The following is a 24,312-nucleotide window of genomic DNA, read 5'->3' as shown; positions in this document are numbered from 1 at the left end:
TAGAAAGATTGACTTTGTTGGGCTTCCATAGGAAGGGTGGCAGGTCAGTAAGAAATCAGCCTCAACAGGCCTACTGATTGAGCCTGGGGTTCAGGTGAACTGTGGTAAAAGGTATCTTAAAGGGGGAAGTGAACCTTGAGTGTCCTTGGTGAATGTGTCCATGCTGAATAAGATGGAAAGACCATAATCTTTATTGTTAGGTAGGGGGCCAATGGGAGAGAGTTGCTAGGGAATTTATTGCCATATATGGCCGTAATCCCCAGAGGGCTAAGTGAAGAGTTCCTAATTTAGGTCTGTGTCTCTTACCCCCGAACCCCCAGTATTGCCCCTTGCAAAGCCCTACTGTTTTTAAAAATGGGCTATTTTCTAATATGTTATTGATTCCTATTTTATTTAAATTAAAGATATAAATATCCTCAGAAAAAGTCCAATTTTTACTTTCACAGGAAAACCCTGGCAACAATTAAAAATCTGTATAGCATAAATGTATATTTTTTTAAAGAAATACTCTGAGAAACAGAAGGACATAATCATATTTCAAGTTTTATAGTTCTGTTTTTATGTAGGAATTGCAATGTCATTAGGAAAATTGAGTAACATTTCTTAAATTTTAATTTAGGGAGATGGTTCATTTAAAAAGTGAAGTTCTCAGAAGTCTCCAGAAAGAGGCTTTTATTCATCTTATAAAAGAGTAAGAAATGGCCAAAATACTCAACAAAAATCTGACAGACATACTATTAATAATCCCCATTATTTAATTGGCTTGGGCCTTGAGGAAGATGTTGAGGCCAATTTTAATAATCTCATGACTTTAAAAAGGGGGAAGAAGGGGAGACGTGATGCTTAGAACCCCATCCTAACCACATCTACCCGCTCTGCCCCTCAGCCACCACACTGGACTGGGGGTGGGTGGGCAGAGTGTAAGGCACAAGGACCCCAAAGTCAAAGCCTGTGCTCCTCACGTGGTTCATGTCTTTGCAGCGATAAGCAAGTAAAGTTTCAGCAAGTAACGCAGCCTCCCTCCATTCTAGATAATAGTAGTGCCTGACCCACACGTGTTTCGTTGAAAGGCTTAAGTCAATTTTTGAAACATTACCAGAACAGTGCCTGCCACAGAGTAAGTGCCAGATAAATGTGAGATACAATAAAAATAGGACGAAGGGGATGAGAGAGGTTGAAAAGAAAGGAAAGAGAGAGAAAGCGCCTGACTGTCGGCACTGGCAGTCAGAGAAGGACGTTTTGGGAGCGTGGGCCCTCTGAGGCCGCGAGACAAGGGAAATAAAAGCAGCCTGGGAAGCAGCAGGCCTGGTCACCTTCCTGCCACAACCGCAGTTCCCTTCCTCTGCATCCCCGACCCCGAACTAGCATCAGTGTGCGCTGAAATCAACTACTTGACTTGCAAATTGGTCATATTTAAGAATCATCTCCTTCCTGAGAGAATAAATTATACAGCTGTTTTTTTCAGCGGGGGATGGAAATCAGGATACTTTTTAGTTTAAGAGGCCTAACGGGTAGCAGTTCCCACAGATTGCCTGGGATGCCTTAGGCCAATATCGTGGACTATTTTTAAGAATTTAACAACATGGATCAGAGTGTTGACTGTGAGAATGAATCACAATAAGTTAAACATGAGCCCCTAGAAAGACACCTAGGGGCTTTCCTTTCCGGCTTCTGAGTATTTATTAGCCTCTGGCACAGACTTAGTCATTTGTGATTTGGGCAGTACAAAAGCAAATAATGGAAAAGTAGGCTGCTTGGCCTCCACCAAGATTTGGGAGAAGACAAACTATAAACAACCATAATTAGAGAGAAGTCAGATACTTAACAAAGCTGAGAGAAAAAATAACTCTTTGATAAATCACTTTCAACAAAGCCTTTTTAAAAACAGACTTACTAAGAAAAAAGCCCTGCTTTCAATTATACAAATTTAAAAAGACTGTTTAAAGAGACATTTTAGGTTCACAGAACAGTTGAGAGGAAGGTATAGAGATTTTCCATACACCTCCTGCCCCCTCATATGCATAGCCTCCCTATCATCAACCTCTCCAACCAGAGTGCTCTATTTGTTACAACTGATGAATCTACACTGATACAGTATAATCACCCAAAGTCTATAGTTTACATTATGGTCTACTTTCGGTGTTGTATATTCTCGGGGTATGGATCAGTGTATAGTGACATGTATCCATCATTGTATCACTGCCCTAAACATCCTCTGTGTTCTTCCTATTCATCCCTCCCTCCCAATCCCTGGCAACCACTGATCTTTTTACTGCCTCTATAGTTTTGTCTTTTCTAGAATGTCATATATTTGGAATCATACAGTATGGAGCCTTTTCTGACTGACTTATTTTGCTTAGTAATATGCATTTAAGGCTCCTCCATGTTTTTTCATGAATTAATAACTTGTTTCTTTTTAGCACTAAGTAATATTCCATTGTCTGGATGTGCATAAGTTCATTTATCCATTCACCTACTGAAGGCATCTTGGTTGCTTCCAAGTTTTGGTAATTATAAATAAATTTGCTATAAACATCCACATACCACTTTTGTATAGACATATATTTTCAGTTCCTTTGGGTAAATACCAAGGAGCACAACTGATGGAGTATATGCTAAGTATGGAGTATGTTTCATTTGTAGGAAATAGCTGATGTCCCTTCCCAAGTGGCTGTACCATTTTGCATCCCCAACAGCAATGAGTGAGGATTCCTGTTGCTCCACATTTTCACCAGCATTTGGTGTTATCAGTGTTCTGGATTCATCAATCTGAGTAGGTGTGTAGTGGTACCTCAGTTAGACAACTTTTTAATCAACTGAATTATCAGAGCAGCATATCTCTCATAATATTGTTGTTGTCTTCTTCCTTATAAATTTTTCCTTTCAGCTCATTTGGTAGAAAGTGATTTGTAGGTGGTAATGCAGTTCTTAGGGTATGAAGATAAATGTAGTCCATGTGGAGGGAACATGTCCTTAGCCTCTGGTTGCTCTTGGCTGAAAAGTCTGTGTAAAGTAGTCTTACTAGAGAGCGAGGCTCTAGGTACCCAGAAGCGGGTCTGCTGTGACTTCCACTGCACCTGCTGGGATTCAACTGACTTGGTTTGACTCTTGTCCCTTCATGAAAAGTTTGTTTTGTCCTGCACACCCAACTGGCATTGTAAGAAAACCTTCTGCATGGCTAAAGAAAAGATCAGCAAAATGAAAAGGGAAACAATTGTATGAGAAAATGTATTTTCCAATGACATCTCAGACAAGAGTTTGATCTCCAAAATATGTAAAGAACTCACAGGACTCCACTCCAGGAAGACGAACAATCCAATTAAAAAATGAGCAAAGGACATGAACAGACACTTCTCCAAGGAGGACATACAGAGGGCCCAGAGACATATGAAAGGATGTTCAGCATCACCAGCCATCAGAGAAAGGCAAATTGAAACCACAATGAGATACTGCTTCACACCTGTCAGAATGGCCATCATTAACAAATTACCAAACAACAAGTGTTGGAGAGGATGTGGAGAAAAGGGAACCCTAGTACATTGCTGGTGGGAATGCAGACTGGTACAGCCACTATGGAAAACAGTATGAAACTTCCTCAAAAAACTAAAAATGGCGCTGCCTTTTGACCTGGCAATTCCACTGCTGGGATTATACCCTAAGAATCTTGAAGCACCAGTTCAAAAGAACATATGCACCCCACTGTTCATAGCAGAACAATTTACAATGGCCAAGTGTTGGAAGCAGCCTAAGTGCCCATCAGTAGATGAGTGGATCAAAAAACGGTGGTACATTTATACAATGGAATACTACACAGCAGAAAGAAAGGAGGAACTCCTACCCTTTGCAACAGCATGGATGGAACTGGAGAGCATTATGCTAAGTGAAATAAGCCAGGTGATGAAAAACAAATACCATATGATCTCACCTATAAGTAGAACCTAATCAACAAAATAAACAAGCAAGCAAAATATAACCAGAGACATTGAAATAAAGAACAAACTGACAGTAACCAGAGTGGGGAGGTGGAGGGTAAGGGGGAAATAAGGGGAAAGGTCATCAAGAAACATGTATAAAGGACCCATGGACAAAGCCAATGGGGCATAGGATTGAGTGTGGGAGGTGGGGGTGGGTGGAGTGGGGAAGAGGGGTGGGGGGAAAATGGGGACAACTGTAGTTGAACAACAATAAAAAACAGTAAAAAAGAAAAAGGAAAAAAAAGAAAATTTTCTCCAGCTCTATGCCCCAAAAGGAAGTGGAGGACATTGCTTCTGCCTCCTACCAAGTCATCACCTAATCAGAGAGATAATCTTTCCTTAACTGAAATGGTTCAAAAATGCTTACACTCATGTTAGAGAAAGATACAGAACATTTTATATGTGCTCATCACTGGAATATTTTTATTTAAATCATAAAAGTTGATTCACATTTTATGGTAAATAGAGAAAATATGTATCTAACTTATACCTAACAGTATACATTTGTTTTAATATTAATAAAAATTAAATTTTATTTAATTTAATATTTGCAATGTCAATATTTACTTTGCTCTATGTGTCGTCATTCTGTATTTGATGTCTATAGTTCTTAATGCACACAAAATTGTCAAAGAAACAATGAAGCTCTTAGAAATCTTTTCTCATTACCACCCACCCTCTTAATGCTATTAACACCAAATATTATTTATCACAAATGACTAAGTCTATGCCTCAGGCTGGTAAGTGTTATTGTTATATTTAAATTTTTCCCATGCCCTGACTGGGTCCCATCGCATTTGTGTGTTATCTGCCTCAAGATTTTCTAGCCCTGACTACTAACTGGTTAGCTATCCAGTTTGATCAACTGATTTGATCGAAGGCCATATTAACATGCAATCCAATAGGAGAAATATCAATATATTTTAAAGACTCTCCATACATATTTTAAAGGCCTTTAAGGAGTGGTATGTGTATATTTCAGGTACCATTGATGATTATAGAGGCAATGACTTCAGTTAGTGGATCTTCTAGGAAACTCCCTAAATTAACCCATGTAAGTGGTTCAGGCTTGATGACATTTGATTTATTTGGTCTGCATTTTTTCACTATTGAATTAGACAAACAGAAATATTACCTCAACAGCGACATGCCCAGCTTTTCCTCGGTGAGGAACTTCATATGCTTCCATTTGTTTCTTTGTGAGTCGTGCTAACTTTGGAGCTAGCTCCCTCCAGCCCTTTCCCAGCTTGACAGCTGAAGTCAGGATAGTGGCCTCTTGGATGATGTGAGCCACTAACCCTTGGCGATCCATCTTCAGCAGAGCCTGCAGCAATAATTACATGTCATAATCAAAAGCCAGTAATTTGGGCTTTTTCCTAGAAATTCAATTTTTCATTACATATTTTAGAAAGTGGCATCCCATTTCTCACCACACATATATATGAATTTCTTAAAATTGAAAAAGTTGATTTATTCTTAAGCACATCCAGCTAGCAAAGTACAGCAGACATAACTGGACCAAAATTAGAGGAAAATGAAGACTAACTCTGTAGCTAATTATAGGGTCTTGGGTCAACCACTCATCTGTTTCTTAATATCTTTAATTGCAAAAGAGGATGTTGAACTAGACACTTCTAAAGACACCCTGAAGTTCTAGCAGTCTATAATTTATCAACCCAGGATGATAATTTACTCTTCGAAAACTAATTCCTTTCCTTACCACACCATTGGCTACAGGATTTCTCTTAGGAGTGAGCACACTAGTGCTGGTAATCACGGTAAACATTATTCTACTTTTCATCAAAATGTGATTAAAACTTTCCAGAATCATACCATTGCATGACAATGAGACACTCCTACAACTTTGAACAATGCCACTGCTAATTATGACTTTTGAAAAATGAACTCTCTCTTCATCACCAGTGGAATTGTGCCTAATATATACGAGAGCTTTTAAAATCAAACCTCTCTCAGTATCACTGTAGAATCATAAAAATAATTGGAGAAGAAATGTTTTATATATACCTATTTATTATATAAATTATTGTTAATGTCATTGAATAAATTTATCTCCACATTTTGATTAACACTCTGCTCCTCTCACTCTGTCTGGGGTGGCTCAGTGGATTGAGTGTTGGCCTGTGAACCAAAGGGTTGCAGGTTTGATTCCCAGTCAGGTCACATTTCCTGGATTGCAGGCCAGGTCCCCAGTAGGGGGCATACGAGAGGTAACCACACATGGATGTTTCTCTCCCTCTCTTTCTCCTTCCCTTCCCCTCTGTCTAAAAATAAATAAATAAAATCTTTAAAAATAAACACTCTGCTCCTCTAACATGAACCTGTCTCATCTACATGGACCACTCCTCTCCTAAGGGCACCGGCCTTGCACAATTATAATGGTATTTACTATACACACCAACACACACACTTAAACATTTTCACACACACAGAACTTTGTTTCAGAACGGCATAGTGGTTTTAACCATGACTTTGGAACCAAAAGCTTTCAAATCTCATCTCCAATACTAACAACTGTGGAACCCAACCTCCTAAGACTCAGTTTCCTCTATTTGTGAGATGAAGACCAGCTACACGTCCCCCATGGAGTTGTTACGATGGTTAAATTAGAGGGAGTGGATAGAGTGTTCGGCACAGTGCCAAATATACAAGAACTTCAGAGGAGCCTTAGCTGTCATTATTACTTATAAATTTTAGAAAATTTTTAAAATATGCTCTTGCATTTTTTTTACTTGTATAAAATACTGCATTTCCACTTTAAAGGCACAATTGTTCTTCATCTTTTTTATAATTCTCCACTGAGCCTTACACCGGGGTGAATGTTATCTTTAAAAAAAAAATCCTGTGAGTACTATTAAAACATGAGGATTAAGAAGAGATTAAGTAATATTATTTTAAGGTTTTGATGAATTACATACAGAAGAAGAATAAATTTCTAAAGTGAAAGACACTGATTGTATGTTTAAAAAAAACACCAAAATGTGGACCTATTGCAAAGGCCAAGCTGATTAGTTTTATTTCAGTTTTCTCTTATTCATGTTACTGGAGTTTGTCTGACATGTTAAGAGCTATCCAAATATTTGAGAGAGGAAGAGAATCTCTTAACTGTTACATGTAGCACAAACAGAAACTTTAATCTTCCTTCAAAAGATGATCCTCGTGGGCCTAGTTTCTGGGAAAACCACAACTGAATCTAAGAAACCATTTATATGACCTTGTAGAAAAAGCTACATATTTGCTGTAAAGTGACTTCAACCTAATTCAAGACTGCTGAGAATGTTTTAGCTTCTTCTCTCATCTGTTTGTTATAATTACCAAGTTAATAAAATGTTCTATGGTAAATAAATTACTGTGATCAAGAAATACTCACCACGACAAGTTCATAAAGAAACTTTCTGGTATTCCTGTCTGCATGGCAATCTTCCTTTAACTTCTTTAAAACATAAGAAACTTTTTCTGATTCTTTGTCTGCTTGTGTTCGATCAAAATCTTCCAGTGCCATATGTGAGTAACCCAGGACATCAGCTAAAGCTTTCCAGTCATTAACTTTTTCTGACACCAAGGTCAATACAACTGAGTAGATATAAGTCAGTTTTTTAAAGGGCAGGACAATTTGTTCAAGGAGGCTCCTCGTAGTGAAGACACTATCTGACACAGACATCACTTGTTCCTTTGCAATCACCTTGACATTTCTGCAATGTACAAGTCCAATCTTACCTCTCAAGACTGCCACATACCATTCTTTCACTTTGGACTGCCCAATGGCTTTTACCTTACCTTCTCCAAGGAGAGCTATTGTGTCTCCTTTGAAATATTCAAGTAAGTAGTCAATCTTCTTTTTTCTTAGCACTGTCTTCAGAGTTACTCCATAATGGGGAAAGTTCAATTTTTTGTCTTGAAAGGTGGGATATTTAACATGCACTGTTGATAATGAAGGAGCAGACTTGATTTCTTTCCCCTTCTGCAAATCATCTGGCAGATTTGAGTGTCTCTTTAGGTTTGGAGCTGGGTCAGGGGTAGTGATAAAGAACTGTGTAACTGGTCTACCGCCGGCAGGCTCCAACTGAACACGGAAAACAAACAAGTGCATTTCTCTGGAGTCAACTAAAGAAAATAAAAATTGTTGATGAACTACTTGACTTGTTTGCAACTGCTTTTGTTTAATTTCTTTCTCTCCTCCTGCCTTTACTTCAAAATCAGGATCACATGAAAAAACAGAAATATTTAAATCTTGTGGCTTGTCAAGTAAGAATGAATGCTTCCCCCAGAGCTGAAACACAACTGGAGATGTGTTTTTTCTACCCTTCCTGATATCAGAGATTGTCAGCTTTCCTGGCAAATAACTGTGTCCACAAACTGTGAAAACAGTAGTGAAACGGGGATGGATATGTTTGGGCCCATAAATTCCAACTGAGGTGGTTTTGTGGATATAATCCCAAACGGTGGCAGCTGGTGACTGAGTAGCTTTAGCTTGTGCAGCAACCACTAGATACATCACTGGACTCAAATCTATTAGCTTGACTTGGATGGTGTCTTTATAAATGTAGCAGCTGTTCAGCACTTTGAAAGGGCCTTCTTTACTCAGGCTGTGTAAACACACCATTTCTGTCATGACTTGGCTGAAAGGATCCTTTCTCACTTCAGCGCCGATTCTCATCTCCAGCAAAATGGCTTCCATTGTGTTAAGGTTGCCTAACATGATTTCCAACAGTGGGCTTACAGTGCACGTAAGATCATGATTAAGCATTTGTGGAGGATCAAGAAAAACCCTCAGAGATACTTCTTGGAATTCTCCCACAGCTACATGACCTTGGGGCACATGAACAGTGATATCTGATTCAGGTAATTGTACTGACCCTCCTTGGTGGTTTAATTTACAAACCACGACAGTCTCTGCGACTTGCGTTTGTGCCCATCCAGGACTCTGGCTGATTGTGTTCAAATCCAGGCAGGAGCGGGCCAGCTGGCGTTGACTTAACCAAGCCATTTTATAAGCCTCTCGATCATTCTGAAGCCATTCCAAATCTTGTTCTAGGATCTGGTCAGAGTTCTGTATATTCTGATGGGCATGTACTGTGTCGTCTAAAATGTCCAAAAGTTCTGAAACACTTTTAGATCTCGCTGATTTCCTCGAGGAAGACTGCCGAAGCAATCGGTGCACATCGAGTTCATCACCAGAGGAATCTAAAGAATTTCCAGGTTCAGTTTCTCTAAAAAAGAGAAAAGGATCTTCCTTCAAGATGGAAATATTACCTTTCTTCTGGTTATTTCTTAGCTGAGTTATATCATCCAAAAATGGGTTAGAAGCAGACAGTTCATCCCAGAATGGATTTGTAGCTTTGGAAACATTATTGCCATGAAGTGTAAAAGCATCTGGCCGGCTGAGAAGCAAGCTTCGGTCTGGACATTCTTGTTATTTACACAAAAACAAATCAAAACAAAGGTGAGTGTCATTCCATTACACAACCAAGATTCATTTTTATGATAGCTTAAAAGTTCAAGACTTTTTATTGTTCTTTTTGTTCTCCAGTCTAATAGGTGCTCCAAAATTAATATTAAATTTGGTCATATTTTCATGCTGTGAGAAAAAGAACTTATTCTACCAATTTACTATGACCATATGTGATGTTATTTTAAGACAATGATTTAAAAATAAATGAATGTTTAACAATTTAGATAACAATCAATATAATACATTTCCTTCAAAACGACCCAGACTACATAAACTTATACCTTATAGTTTTGTGTTTTATTTTTACAAAAGAAAATCTCTAAACATTGAATAGTTGGTCTCAATATATCTATATCATTCATTTACTTATTTCTTTTCTAATAATATACAATATATAAAAATTATCAAATAGCCAAAATAATTTTTTTTAATAGGCCACCTAGCTGGTGTGGCTTAGTTGGTTAGAGCATGGTTCCACAGACTGAAAAGGTCACCAGTTCCATTCCTGATCAGGGCACATGCCTGAATTACAGGGTCCGTCCCCAGGTGGGGTGCATATGGGAGGCAGGCAATCAATATATCTCAGTCACATCAATGTTCCTCTCGCTCTCTTTCTCCCTCCCTTCCCCTCTTTCTAAAATCAAAAAAATAAAAATAAATAAATAAATACAGCAGGCCAAATAAACAATGTATTTTTCAGATTATTTCCTAATGACCTTGTAGTGATAAATTTTAACATTATAATTTTTTCACATACAATAAACATCAGATTTACTACGTGTAAGAATTCATTGAGCTTTTTCAGTTTAAAATGACAAAAAAACAGGTTTACCACTATGAAATCAAAACATGTTATTACTTTGAAACATGAATTCTTTAAGAATCAGCAACACATTAAAATATTAACATATCAGCTCTAAGGAATTTCACATGTGTCAAAGTACTGAAGTCTTTTTTGTTGAGAGCTACTCATACTTGGTCATTTCTCAATAATATTGGTCTTGATTCTGTGGACTTTGTGAAGCTGGTTCTGCTTCAGAGAAAAATGAAAGCCAAGGGCCAGCCAAAAGGGAAAGATGAATTCAAGTAAACTGTCAGAATTTTTTTTGTTCTATGTATATAGAACTATTATCTTGATTGAAGTATGTTTTCAGTGGCATATATTAAAAATAGAAGATACATTTTGAAAAACAAAAGTTGTGTCTCTCCCAGTTCCATACTTTCATCAAACAATTTCCACCTAACTCTCAAAACTACTTTTCTCAATTTAATTCTTTTATGCTCCATACAGATTTCGTAGCCCACTCCAACCTCTAGAGATGTCTTTAACCCCAAAATTCATTATATATTTACTGCATATACCATTCATTTAATGAGTTTTTGACTTCTTTTAATGTTATAACCTGTTAAATCTGCTATTTTATTCCTCTTTTTAATGATAGTGTACATATGTCCATGATAATATTGGGATTCTATAATTCTTTTAATCTTTTATACAACTTTTCAGAGCTAGACCTTCAATAGTTGCTGGTGATGGATGAAAAAAGTTACAACAGTTTTACCTTGCCATACCTGTGATATTGCACTTTTTTGAGGGGTTTTGGGCTTCCGTGTCAATCAAATTTCCTGCAGACCTACTTCGTTGAATACCTCCTGACCGAAAATGGGTTCTTTCACTGGTTAACATTTTTCCACCTACAAAGTGAAAAATACAACTACATGTATGTAAGCCTATTTAGGTTGGCAGAGAAACCAATTTCAAAGTAATCACTCCCATTTAAATAGAGAAATGTATATAAAAATACTCTTCATAAATCCTCTCCTTCTGGTAGCGTGCTGGGCTAGATGTGTATTAGCACTCCATCGGGGAAAACTCAGATCCTGGATTAATGGAAACAAGAAAACCTAGAAATGCATTTGGAATCCTACAAAAAAGTAATAATGAAAATCTCAAGTCTAATAAAAAGAATATTAAGTTGAAACTTCAATAAAGAGACATTCCCTCTTTGGTGACTAGAAGACTAAAAGTCACAAAACTGGAATTCATTCCCAAATCCTTCTATACATTCCATTCAGTTCAAAGAAAAATCACAACATGTTATATATGTATAACATATGACATATATGTGTTTGTAAGTTCTGAAGCTATTTTAAAACATATATATTATACCTTGAGAATATTATGCTAAGTGGAATAAGTCAGAAAAAGCTGAGAACCATGTAATTTCACTCATATGTGGGATATAAAACTCATAGACACAGACAACAGTATGGTGGTTACCAGAGGGAAGGGGTGGGGGAGTAGTAAAGGGTGAAGGGGGTCAGATATATGGTGATGGAAGATGATTTGACTTTGGATGGTAGTAACACAATCCAATACAAAGATGATACCAGTATATCATACAATGTACACTTGGAATCTGTAAGATTACCCAGTACATGTAATAAAAATAAAAATTTAAAAATAATCACAAAAAAAGAAAAAGGAAAACAAAAGGTTAATATTCAGGATAATCCAGTAAAAGATCATGAAGGTAATCCGCACCGGCAACCCCAATATTTACTATAAATGAGTGCTGAGTAAGACAATGTGAAAATGGAAAAGAAATAGACTAAGGACACAGAATACCCCAAGAAGCAGACTCACCCTCACAAGGCAAACACTGGGAGAAGATGTATCTATTACATATGACTAAAAAAGAAAAAAAGAGTGAACTCCAAAATAAAGATTTCTGTACATTACTAAGCAAAACAAAAACATTATAGAAAATTTTGGGGAAAAGATCTGAACAAGTATTTCTCACACACACACAAAAATACAAATGACCCCTAATATATTAAAATATGTTCTATTTATTGGTTATGAGAGAAATGCTAAATAAAACCACGAGATACAATCACCACCCATCAAATGTACAAAAATTTCAAAATCTAGCAGCACCAATTATAGGCAAAGATGTGTGGGGAAGGGAAATCCCATGCGCTCCTAGTGGAAGTATCAGCAGGTACCAGCACTTGGAAATCAATCTGGCGTCGTCTAGGAAAGATGATTAAAACCTAATACCCAGCAATCCCCACCCCAGTTATTTGCTCCGGTAAAACTGTGCACATGTTCATCAGAAGAGATATACATAAATGTTCATTATATTATATTAACAAAAAGTGAAATCAACCAAAATATCCTTTGTCGTAGGAATAGTAAATAAGTTGTGTTTTAATACAATGCAGTACCATGTAACTATGAACACAGGTGAATTACAACTAAAAGCATCAAAATGTACTAAATTAGGCACCCCATTGCTGAAACTTAGCTGAGGTATTTTATTCTCTTTGATGCAAACAAAAATGGGATTATTTTCTTAATTTCTCTTTCTGGTTGTTCAGTATTAGTGTATAGGAATGCAACAAATTTCTGTATATGAGTTTTGTATCCAGCTAAAAAGTCATTTTAAATCAGATTTTACAGAGTATGAAAATGAATAGCAGCAATGAGACACAAGTAACCTACAAGGTCAAACAGCTGGTGAGTGATTTACTCAGAAATAATTACTCACACACATTACTGCCTCCCCATAGAACTATAACTCAGGATACTGTGAAGCCCTTCTCAGACTCAAGGTTCCCAACAGAACATTCTGAAACATCCCACCTCCCAGTTCAAATTTCCAGCATGCTAATCCCTACTTCTTGTTCTCCTTTTCTGTTAACACACGTCCTTGAACTTTGACTCTTCTTTTTTGTCATAGTCCTCTTCCAAAGTTGACATTTTATTTCAGGGACATTTATTTCATTTTTAAAAGAAATCAAACAATTTTTATGGTATAAAGAACAAATTAAATGAAGTAGGAAAAAGAAGGAAAGAAAAGGAGGGGGAACAGCATATTTTCCAAGCATGATGAATAAACAAATGCAAAAATTATCTCATCAGGTGCCACACTTCAAAACATCAAATGGTGCAATAGCAGTTTTTCCCTTTGATAATTGAAACTACATGGAAAGATTGGGCAGAAAGCTGAATTATGCAATATGCAATTGCGCTGAAACCTCAAGTTTCCTGGCAAATCTTTAAAATTCTGTGGTTGATTTTACCAAATACCATGTCCAAAACTAAAAGTCCTTAGCACGCCATAGGTAGCTAAAGCTTTGAGATAGGAAAACTGAGTTCACTTCCTTCAACAAAGTTAAGAACATCAAAATAAAATAAGATAAAAATTTTTAGATGAAAAGGTGTTTTTCAAAAGGATAAAGTACATTTTAAATTGGAAACCAGTTTAGACGGATCTACCTAAACTCTAATTTCTAATGGAGAAAAGAGCAGTAAGAAACAATTTATACCCAGGATTCCTTTGAAGCAAACACTTGATGGAAAAAGTAGTTATAACCCAGTCAAATACAGTTAGAAGTTCTCACCCACATAAGAACCAGGAATGGTCCCTATGCAGCTCTGATCCTGGAGAACCATACTATCTCAGAAACACAGGCACAAGTAGGCAATTCGCTAAAATTCTTTCTGGAGTAGCCCTCTTCTCTGGTCACCAAGCGGACCTTCACTGTCCTTTAAGTTCTAAATCTCAGCTGTACCAAAATCACCTGGAGGGTTTGATAAAACGCTACTGGCTGGATCCACCCCAGTATTTCCAATCTGGAGCCCAAGAACTTGCATTTGTAACAAAGTTACCAAGAGATGCGAGGCTGCAGTCCTGAGGTTCTGGGGCAGCATGTTTGAGAACCACACTCTCAAAACCACCGTGTTAATTTCTTTCCCTGGCCAAATGGATTTCTCCCTGTTCCCTGGTTGCTCCCACTACCCGCAAACAAATCCTCCTTCTTCTCCCAATCTTTTTTATGTACACACACACACACACATCACAGGACTTCATCCTAAATCTGGATTTTTTTTTCCTTATGAATACAGGGAAAGGCTGTATCAGAGCAAAGCCTTGCTGGAAGGTCCGTGATGCTGGCCTGCGGAGGGCACGGCTTGTTTACACAGGTGCAAGGAGCCAGCCACGTTTATCATTACCCTGTGCTTTCTTCCAATTCAGCTTCACACTCAGTGCAAGTGCTACCCTAAATAGGAATTTTTAAAACTTTGTCTAAAGCAGCGTGAGTCAGTCTTTATTGGAATGAGTAAGTGGGAAAAGAGCAGTTTACCACCCACTTATTTGGGGACACATTGTTGTCACTATGCCTTTAACAACACTCTTATCTGAATCTACATGATTCATCATTTTTTTCCTTAAAAAGTCAATGAATAATGTTTTGCTCTTCATTTAGTTTACTGTTTAACCTAGGCGTTAAGTAACTGGGAACATTTACTAACTGTACAAGTTGGCAAAAGACTTCAGATTTTTAGGGGTCAAGTGAGTTCACCAACAAATAACCAGGGAAGCAATGCCATTTAAAAGAATCATTCCTTTTAAATGTGTTCTTTTGTAGTCATTATGTTTATGGTCATCACTTTATAATGAAAATTGCTATTTTTAGCCATTCGGTAGGTTCAAAGCATTTTCCAGCTAGTCCTTGAATACCACACACTCCATATTTCTATGGTCGGCACTGCTTTTAACTCTTACCCTATGTGCTAGTGAAAGTACTTCCGTGCAGGCTACCACTCTTAGAGGTGATAGCAAATGCGAAAATGTCAGGAGAGCAATTATTGAACAGATGGACTTCTTTGTTTCTCAAAGGCCAAACCTAACCAAGTAACTTTGCATTCCCTAGTGTATGTAACTGGTATAAAATGCCTGAATGGACCACAAAGGAACTATAACCATGGGATGATGCTTGCCCCAATGTGATTTCACTGGACGTCATCACGGTGTGATGGTCTTATTGAATGTTACCCCGGGGCATCTTCTGATGGGCTAGTAGGACTCTCTGATCGGTAGTGTATATGCCCTACCACCAATTATTAAATAGTTTGAGTGTTATCTCTAGTCATCATGACTGAAGATTTAAAAGACCTGACAGGGAGAATGACACAAGTCACTTTTCTTAAGAAATATGGCTTTATAAGAATCTCCAGGGATGCCGGTGCATTAAGCAGTATGAGTAATGCACAATAATTTCAATGATGCCTTCAGTCTCGATAACTCAAAACATTCCATCAGTATGTCATCTTGGTGATATCAGCATGTCAAACTATCTATTAGTTCCTTTATATTTTGGCCTTTCCATCACTGGCAGAACTGAAGTTTGGGGAAATTATAATAATTTTTCAGGATAACATTATGTTAGTGAGCGAGAATCAGAAACAGAACAGTAGATCAGAAATTGTTTTACGTTCAGCTTAATGACATCGTGACAGAACCTTCCCAGAAGCCTCTTTCAGGAAGAGAAAGTGTGAGGACTCTCACCAGGGACACAACTATAAAATAATTTTAAAATATCTATCATAAGAGCTATTATTTATTGAGCATTTGCTACATTCCAAGTACCATGCATTAATTTTCTCATTTATATAACTTGTAGTAATTCTAGAAAATTGGTTCTATCATTATTCCCATTTTAAAGGTAAGAAAATCATGTGTAAGGGATTTATTTGCCCAAGATTATATAGGTGTGAAGCAGCAGAGCCACTGTTTCAATTTAGAAATATCAGACTTTTGAGAACATGATTTTGAACTCTACACTATGCTTCCTACCCAAGGGGTCAGACCTTCCCTTCCAAAGGAAGTAAGACTGGGGTCAACGCCCTGGGCTCATTGCTGGAGAGCATCAAGCCTCATTCTGGATCCCAGGAGTCCTTCACCAAGTTCACAGCAGGGCCCAGCACATGAATATGTGACCCATGCAGGCAGTCACATAGGGTCCCATTCTCAGAGAGGCCTTATGCTTGGTATAATGTTCTGCTGTTGCCACCTTGAAATGCTTAATATGTTTTGAACAACAAGTCCCATATTTACATTTTGCTCTGAGCATTGCAAATTATCTAGCCAGTCCTGGTTCATGTAGTTGGAAACCCTTAGCCTTCAGACCCAAGGGAAGTGACTGCAAGTGATCATGAAGAGAAAAGAAAAGCAATATCATAAAGATGAAGAATGCTCATTTTTCAGATGATAAAAGTGAGCTGCAGGAAGCTTAAATGAATTGCCCAAGGTAGCACATTCAGAAATCAAACTGTCCTCTCCTGATCTGAACCCCTTAAGAAGCTGGGTACAAGTTGAGCGGTTCTACCCATTCATTCCATGAATTCTATAAAATAGGAGATCTTTTAAAAATTCTGATGCTATCTCATGTCACAAGCAATAATAGCTTAGATTTTAAGAGTTTGAAGCAAAAATAATAAAAAATTTAACTCACTAAGACTGAAATAAAGCAGTCTCTAGCCCCATACTCCCCTGGAATCATACCTCTTACCAAACCAGGGCTGTCTCCTCTTCCTCACTCTTCCCCGCACATTTTAGCAGCTGTTTGCATAATTCTTGCCCAAAAGAGTGCTGGGCTCATGGCAACAGAGGCCTGAATGTGCAGCAGGAAGAATGCAGGCTTTGGAATTAGTCGTGGGTTCAAAGCAGAGCTTACAAATGAATTCTCTGGTCTGAGAATCACTTCTCTCATCCAGAGCATAAAATATCTAAATATTTATAGTTGTTGTAACGGTGTGTGAATCACATCTCAATGAAGCTGTTTTTATTCTTTAAAAAAGTTGTTGTAAAGATTAAATTAAATACCATAAATCCCCAGCTAACACCAAATAGCTGCTTAAAATGATGGCTCTTGTCTGTTTCATTTTTCCCATCTGTGCCAATTCTGTTGGTTTCAGCAAGAGTAATGAGTGGCTACTGACAAAGATGCTTAAGGAATATTGTAAAAGAGGAAGAAGAAAAATCACTGTGGAATTTTAATTGCCATCTTAGCTTAATTGATGGTTCACACTGATAATGTTCTTTTTGCCTCTCTAAAGAGAATAATTGAAAAATTACTGTATTATTTCGTAACTAGGTTTTATCAGTCCTTTTGCAATAAAATCTAATTTTTTTTCAGCCAATACTTGTTCTACTGCTACTGGATAGAATTAATTATAAGATTCCCAATATTCTTTGCCAAGAGAGAAAAAAAAGCCTACCAAACATTTTGTGTACCCCGCAGTTTTCCTTGGTTTGAACTTAGAACACTGGTGTGAATGAATCATTTATATATCATCTGGCAAATTAACCTTATTGACAGAGGGTACATATGAATGTTGAGTTGCTGCTAAATGAGAACAGAGTGTTCATGAGATAATAATTACTGTGGGAAGGAGCACATGGGAAAAGTTTGGTGGCACTGATAATATTATGGAAAGAAAAACATTAATGCCACATCATCCAATGTGTAAAGCAGGATTTTCCCTTAAATTCTCAATAATTCATTACGCCTAATTTTTAATGTTTCAGGGAATCACAGTGGGGGGTTTTTTTTGGTCAATTTTGTAAATGAGAATCATGTGCAAAGTATGAAGTGTTTTTCAAAACACAAACGTGAAAAATGCTATGTGTGTTCATATGTGAATATATACTCAGATAGATAGGTAGGTAGATGTAGTTATAAATGAATATACATATATAATGTAGCTAAACAAGAATATTTTATTAGTAGTAATGCTTCAGTGTACTGGAAACTGAGAACTGGAAGATCATTTCCTTTCTGAGAGATAATTAAGTCTTCAAAAGTTCATTTATTTGAAGACAATATCAAGTATTGATGAAATACAAAAGAAGTCTTAAGAAAGAAACTGAGAGAGACCAAACTTTTCCTGTCTAAGAAAGAAAACCTATTGAGGGTCTTGGGGGCTTGGACTGCGGGTGATTGCAGCCTACAGGGTAATAAGAAGACATAAGTAATGAACATGCTCTCAGTGGAATACTGAGGGGGTATACCTGGTCAACGTTACCATCTCCTTTCCCATACAACCTTCTGAAATATTCATATTACTTACTGATGAAAAAAAATCATAATGAATAATAAGTGGTTGAGTCCTACTCAAAGGCATGAATAACAGGAAAACAGTTGCTCAAGTGAACAATTACATAACAAGTAGAGGGACCATCCATTAATCTGGGTTTGCCCAGGACAGCCCCATTCTGAAACTGTTAAATCTCTCGGCCCAGGGAAAACCAGGATAATTGGTCACTGTCATTACACATGATAGGGTATAAATACATGGTCCCAGACTGAGGATGTGAAAATGTGAAATACTCAACGTAAATTCCTTCTATTTGAACACATTTTAAAAATATTTAGAACCATTAAGAGAATACACACACACACACACATTCTATTTATCTTCCTATTCAGGTGTTAAATTCTAATAAAAAAGGCAAATTAAATACAAAGGAAACCACCCAGAATGGAATAAGTAAAAGTGTCTATCACTGTCCTTTGTACTTTGTTAACATCAATCTGAAAAATTGAACCTACTCACCTAGAGGCCCAAAGGAACTTCCAAGCTGTCCAGCAGGAGCTCTTCCTTTCCCCTCCTGTCCATCTCCCCTTTTCATTGTAAGCGGGGGAAATATTCAGGCTGGGAGTGTGTCCCTCTGCTGAAGCCACACTGCTCTGTGGGAGCTGGTGAGTTCCTTGTGTCCAGCTGGAGAAACTTGAGGAGGCTCAGAGCTCTGCACACAGTACCACCTCGTGCAGATTGGGACCTCCGAGACTGCTGTTCCCGAACTTTGTGATGGTCTTGCTTCCAGCCCTCTAACTGGTTCTAAGAAGGTTAGTGTAAAATAGTGTTTCTTATCTATTTCTCTACATCAGAATCAATTACGGAACTTAAAAATACAGATGTTCAGTCTTACTCAAGACCCTGGTGTAGAACCTAGATATCATTATTTTTATAAAAATTCCCAGGAGGTTCTGATGCATAGTGAAGGCAGAGCATCACCAAATTGCAATTATAAAGTGATGAGAACATGTTGGTTGCATTTTGTTTGGTTTTAGACAAACATATTACCAGACATAATAAAATACACAGCAGCTCAAGGTGCCATCCCTGCAAGGCAACCCTTCCAGGGGCAAGCATCTTTGGGACATTGTGCCAAATGGGATTTCAGGGTGAAAAAAGAAAACCCCTTCCTGCGGCTCTCCCTGGGACAGCCTGGGGGTCACATCTAAGACCAGCCATGCTCTATGGTTTAGGGACAAATACTGTATCCCTCAGTGTGTTTTGTTGGGATTCATTGTCTTTTCTTTCTCGTAGGAAGATCTAGAAGAAGACACTTTTGAATATTAAGATAATGTAAAAACCTGCTGTTAGCATACGCCTTGGTTCTGAATGTAGCTCGGGCAAAAAGAGTTTTCTTTTGCTTCATGTGGCATTTTCCTCCTCACCAGATAGATATGTGTATATCTGAAGATCTTCATGGTTAATATTTCTCTAATAAAAGTCTCTTGGTTTTTAATACACAAACTTTATATGGCATAAGAATCTCTGATTATGATCTATTGGTCAATGTCTCTCTAGGCAAAATATATATTTATTTTCCCTAAACGCAAAGGAACATTTTCAGCTCAATAATATTCAAGAAAAGCTGAAAGCTTCATTTCAAATCCAACCAGTAGAACAACAGAATTATAATTAGTCATTTCAAAATCAAAATAGTATAAAGAAAATATGAATTTTGAAGTTACTGAAACTAAGCAATATATTTTCTTTTACACCTATGTTAATTGTATGGCATTTAGTGTGTGTGAGAGAGTTTTGGGTGATATATAGTGCATTTTCATTTTTCTCATAAAAAATAAGAATCTGAAATTGAAGAACAAACTATTAACTGTATGCATGAAATTCCTGAGTCCCTTTGCATCTACTATATGAAGTTTTTAAATTACATTGTTCAAGTATACTCTATAATTCTTTTACACATTTGGTTATAAGTTTCTGCTAAAGGTGTAATAAAATTTCTAACCATGATTTTAAAATTGTAAAATCAACCTTTCTTGTAATTCGGTCTGTTTTCACTTCATCAGGATCAGGGCTTTGCTGCTAAGACCATGAAGCTTGTAAAGGTTGTGTTTTCTTACTGGATTTTCTCTTTATTTTCTGCAGTGTTTCTCTTTATTCACAGAAATGTTTTCTGACCTAAATCATATATTATATGTTAACATTACCATTCCAACTTCCTTTTTATGATTGTATTTTACAATTTAAAACACATTTTTACACAGTTTAATATCTCCAAAATAAAGATGCATTATGCAGTTGATATCAGAATTTAGATGTTTCTTTTTTGGTATTTCATAAAATAAGTGTGTATCTTAAAATGCATGGTATCTTCAATTAAAAAAATGTAGTATTTACCCACCAGCCTTTTCTATCTCTTTGTTTCAACCCTTTTGGCTGGTTATTAGGTATGCCACTATAAATAGTAAATAGCTGGATGTTTAAAAATTCACACTGATCATTAACCTATCTTTAAATAGTCGAGTTCTATCATTTTACATTTATTTTAAAACTCATGATTTTTACTTTCTACCACATTATGTGGTGTTTTACTTGCTTTTATTTTTCTCTTCCTTCTCTTGGATTGATAAATTTTTCAATATTCCCTTTTGTTCCCTATTTCAGATTTCTAAACATACATCACATTTCTCTTCAAGCTCCTGGTGAGACTACAAAGGATAATCAGGACTGGTCTTCTCTAAAAGGTAGAAAAAATGAATCTGAATCACCAAGAAATTGTTATTTGTGCAGAGGCCTACAATTTGCAAGTGTAAGGACTAAGAAGAGATAAATTGCTCTTTAAAATTCTATCAATAACCCAGGCACTTATCTATCATATGCTTTTATAAGACTGTACTAAAACACTTTTCCAAAATATATCTTCTAGTATTCAAACAATAACCAAAATGAGCATCCAATTAAATTCAACCAACATGTCCTAAACAGTGAAAATGACATGTGATAATAAAAGAAAGATAAGAAATAAGAAAGTCTGTTAGGACTGAGTTGGATGTCTACGGTAAAAATGAGATGGTACTTACAAAACCTACGGAAGGAAATAAGAGCATTCCTTTAAATACATTTTAGTCTATGAAAAAATGAAAAAAGAAGAAAGTTAAGCCTGTGTAGTTACAAAGGGAAGAGGATGAAAATAGAGAACAATGTGAAAAAATTATTTTTAATATTTTTAAATCATTGTGACTCAAATAAGATAATGGGAAACAAAGAGACTGAAAACAAGAGAAATCTGGCAGAAGTAGGAAAGATACTGTCTAACGCAGGTCCACTGAGCTTTGCGGGAACTAATAATAGCTAACAATTACTGGGCACAGTCTGTGCCAGGCGCTGTTCTGGTCCTTTGTCCTTGGTGTCTGTTATCTCTTCTCACCAGCACAACGGTGCCCTGGGGTAAATGACATTATTGTCTCCATTTTGCAGTTAAGGAAACCGAGATACATAGAGATTAATGAATTTGCCCAAAATCATGCAGCTGGAAGTAAGAGTCAGAAGCCAAGGCTCCAGAATCTTACCCTGACGTCAACACTGCCAGCGACTACGTGCGGAGTAACCTGTGGGCAATGTCCCTGGAGACACTGATGTAGGGGGCCTGGAGTAGCTCTTCTGAGGGAACAGCTACAAGAATTACCACCACCCATCAGGGGTTCCAGTTCACTAAAGCCTCACTCCTTGGCCACCCAGGTTGCTCTTCCTGATTTCCACATGTTGCCTCTACCCTGTGCAATCTAAAAGCAGCTCAAAGGGACCTGCTAACTGGGATGTTTTTTGAGTTTTTCAATATAAATACCATCCTAACTGGTTCTGAAAACTTTCAAAAGGAACAACTGGACCATAAATATAAAATATCTATTCACTGAACTAAGTACTTAAAATAAGTTATCTTAATCAACAAAGCAGTAAGTATACTGAGTGAGCTAATGGCTGTGGTCATGATGGAGCATCATTAAAAATGTAGCAACAAATTGAAAAATGGGTAAAATAATAAATAAACAGGAGCCTGACATACTGATCACATAAGATCACTGCTATGTTAAATCCACTGTGAAAATAATGAAAATGCTATGTGGAAACTTTGAGAGGACTCACATAAAGAAAACAAAAATGCATAAGAATTGGTTTGCAGAATTTGGATTACTTTGTTTGAAATAGGGAAGAATAAACTTAAAGAGATTCCTTAGGAAATCTAAATAATATATTTTTTTAAATTATGAACAAAGACATTCATCACCCTACAGTTTTAATGTCAAAGTAAATTATTACAAATATCTTGTAATGTAGATAAAATTAAATAAATTATTAAACATCCCTGTATTGGAATATTATCCAGTCATTAAAGATAATGCACCAGAAATGCTCTTGTCAAGGTCACCTATGACCTCCTATTGCCAAATTCAATGGTAAATTCCTAATCTTGCTTGACCTATCCACACCACACAGTACAGCTTGTCACTTTCCTCTCCTGAAAACAGTCAGACCATACCGCTCAGGTCGTACCACTTTGTTATGTTCAAAACTATCCAGTGGCTTACCAACCAAGCAAAAGACAAAGTCACATGGCTCACAGGGCCCCATTCCATAGTGTCAGGCCCCATTACCTGTCTGAGGTCTCTCTCCTTCCTCCTATGACTCCAGCTCCACTGGTTACTTGCTGTTCCTTGAAAACACAGGGCATATTCCTGCCTCTGGGCTTTTTCACTTGTTTTCCCTTCCCTGGATATCTGTGGTGACTTCCCCAGCATCTCATATATTTTCTAAATATCACCTCATTGATGCGGAGTTCCTTCCTCATTATTAAAATTAATAGTACACATTCATTATTGAATTTCTCTATTTTTCTCCATAACACTTACAGCAGCTAAATATGCTACATGTATAACTAATTTATTTTGTTATGTCCCATTTCCCCACACTGGAATGTAATCTCCATAAGGGTGAAGATTTATTTCTTTGTCTATTTCATTCACTTTTACATCCCCAGAACCTAGAACAGTTTTTAGTATATAGTAGGTGCTCAATAAATATAGAGTAAATATTAAACAAATTTTATTTTCCCTTGAAAAGTGAGAAAGAACTAACTGGATTAAGAGACCGAACTTAATGTGCAACCAACCAATGGAAGTCTGTGAAGGTGCTCTAGGTAGTTTGTGAACCCACTGCAAATCTGTCACGTAGGTAGTGCAAATCATGTCACGTAGTCACATGAATGGCTGGCTGTAGAGCATTGTGCCAAGTGACATAAGCCGGGCAGTGACAAATACCATATGATCTCACCTATAAGTGGAACTGAATCAACAAAACAAACAAGCAAGCAAAATATAACCAGAGACCTTGAAATAAAGAACAAACTGACAATAACCAGAGGGGATGGGGGAGGGGGATAATGGGGAATAGAAAGGGAAGGGTCATCAAGGAACATGTATAAAGGACACATGGACAAAGCCAAAGGGGGTAGGATGGAGAGTGGGAGGTGGGGGTGGGCAGGGAGTGGGGGGAGTAGTGGGGGAAAAATGGAGACAACTGTACTTGAACAACAATAAAAAAAATAAAGAAAAAAATAAAGAAATGCCAGCCATAGTGAAAAAGCTCTGGAAAGACTATCTAAGAAGTGACATATTGAATTTCCACCATCTATCGGTTGCAGACCAAAGCGAGGGAGGCTGCCTGTAAATAGAAAATGGAGGGAAAGAAACAGAGACGATACGGATCCAGGAAAGTAAATGAGAGTCTGATTTCTATCCTTTTACATTCTCATCTATATTGTAATCAATGCTCTAATAAAGGACTAAAGTGGCTCATTGTAAGAAGTAAGCCAAACAATCACAAATATTTTCACTTTTCTAAATTATCTTCAGAGTCATATGTTTGAGAGCTAGCTACTGTCTAGATTCTTTAGTCTACATTCAGCCTAATACCTCATTCCA

The 24,312-nt window shown here is 37.1% G+C and overlaps 1 protein-coding gene across 6 annotated transcripts in view; it reads right to left on the bottom strand.

The window, feature by feature from the left end:
- Nucleotides 1-24,312, bottom strand: part of MACC1 (MET transcriptional regulator MACC1) — a 175,514-nt gene that overhangs the window by 21,399 nt on the left and 129,803 nt on the right. For 3 of the 6 annotated variants that reach the window (XM_053927262.2, XM_045197361.3, XM_024563132.4), the window contains 3 exons: nucleotides 11,017-11,139; nucleotides 7,363-9,401; nucleotides 5,110-5,298 (listed from right to left, as the gene is read on the bottom strand). In XM_053927262.2, coding sequence (XP_053783237.1) covers nucleotides 5,110-5,298; nucleotides 7,363-9,401; nucleotides 11,017-11,131 — 2,343 coding nt within the window. In that variant the 5' untranslated portion in view covers nucleotides 11,132-11,139. Of the gene's footprint in view, nucleotides 1-5,109; nucleotides 5,299-7,362; nucleotides 9,402-11,006; nucleotides 11,140-18,853; nucleotides 19,139-24,312 lie in introns of all 6 variants that reach the window. The other 3 variants (XR_008427191.1, XM_045197357.3, XM_045197362.3) reach the window with 2 other exon arrangements.

Source organism: Desmodus rotundus, chromosome 6, assembly GCF_022682495.2.
Source record: "Desmodus rotundus isolate HL8 chromosome 6, HLdesRot8A.1, whole genome shotgun sequence".
Classification (NCBI taxonomy): domain Eukaryota; kingdom Metazoa; phylum Chordata; class Mammalia; order Chiroptera; family Phyllostomidae; genus Desmodus; species Desmodus rotundus.
This window is presented reverse-complemented; position numbering and strand designations above follow the sequence as displayed.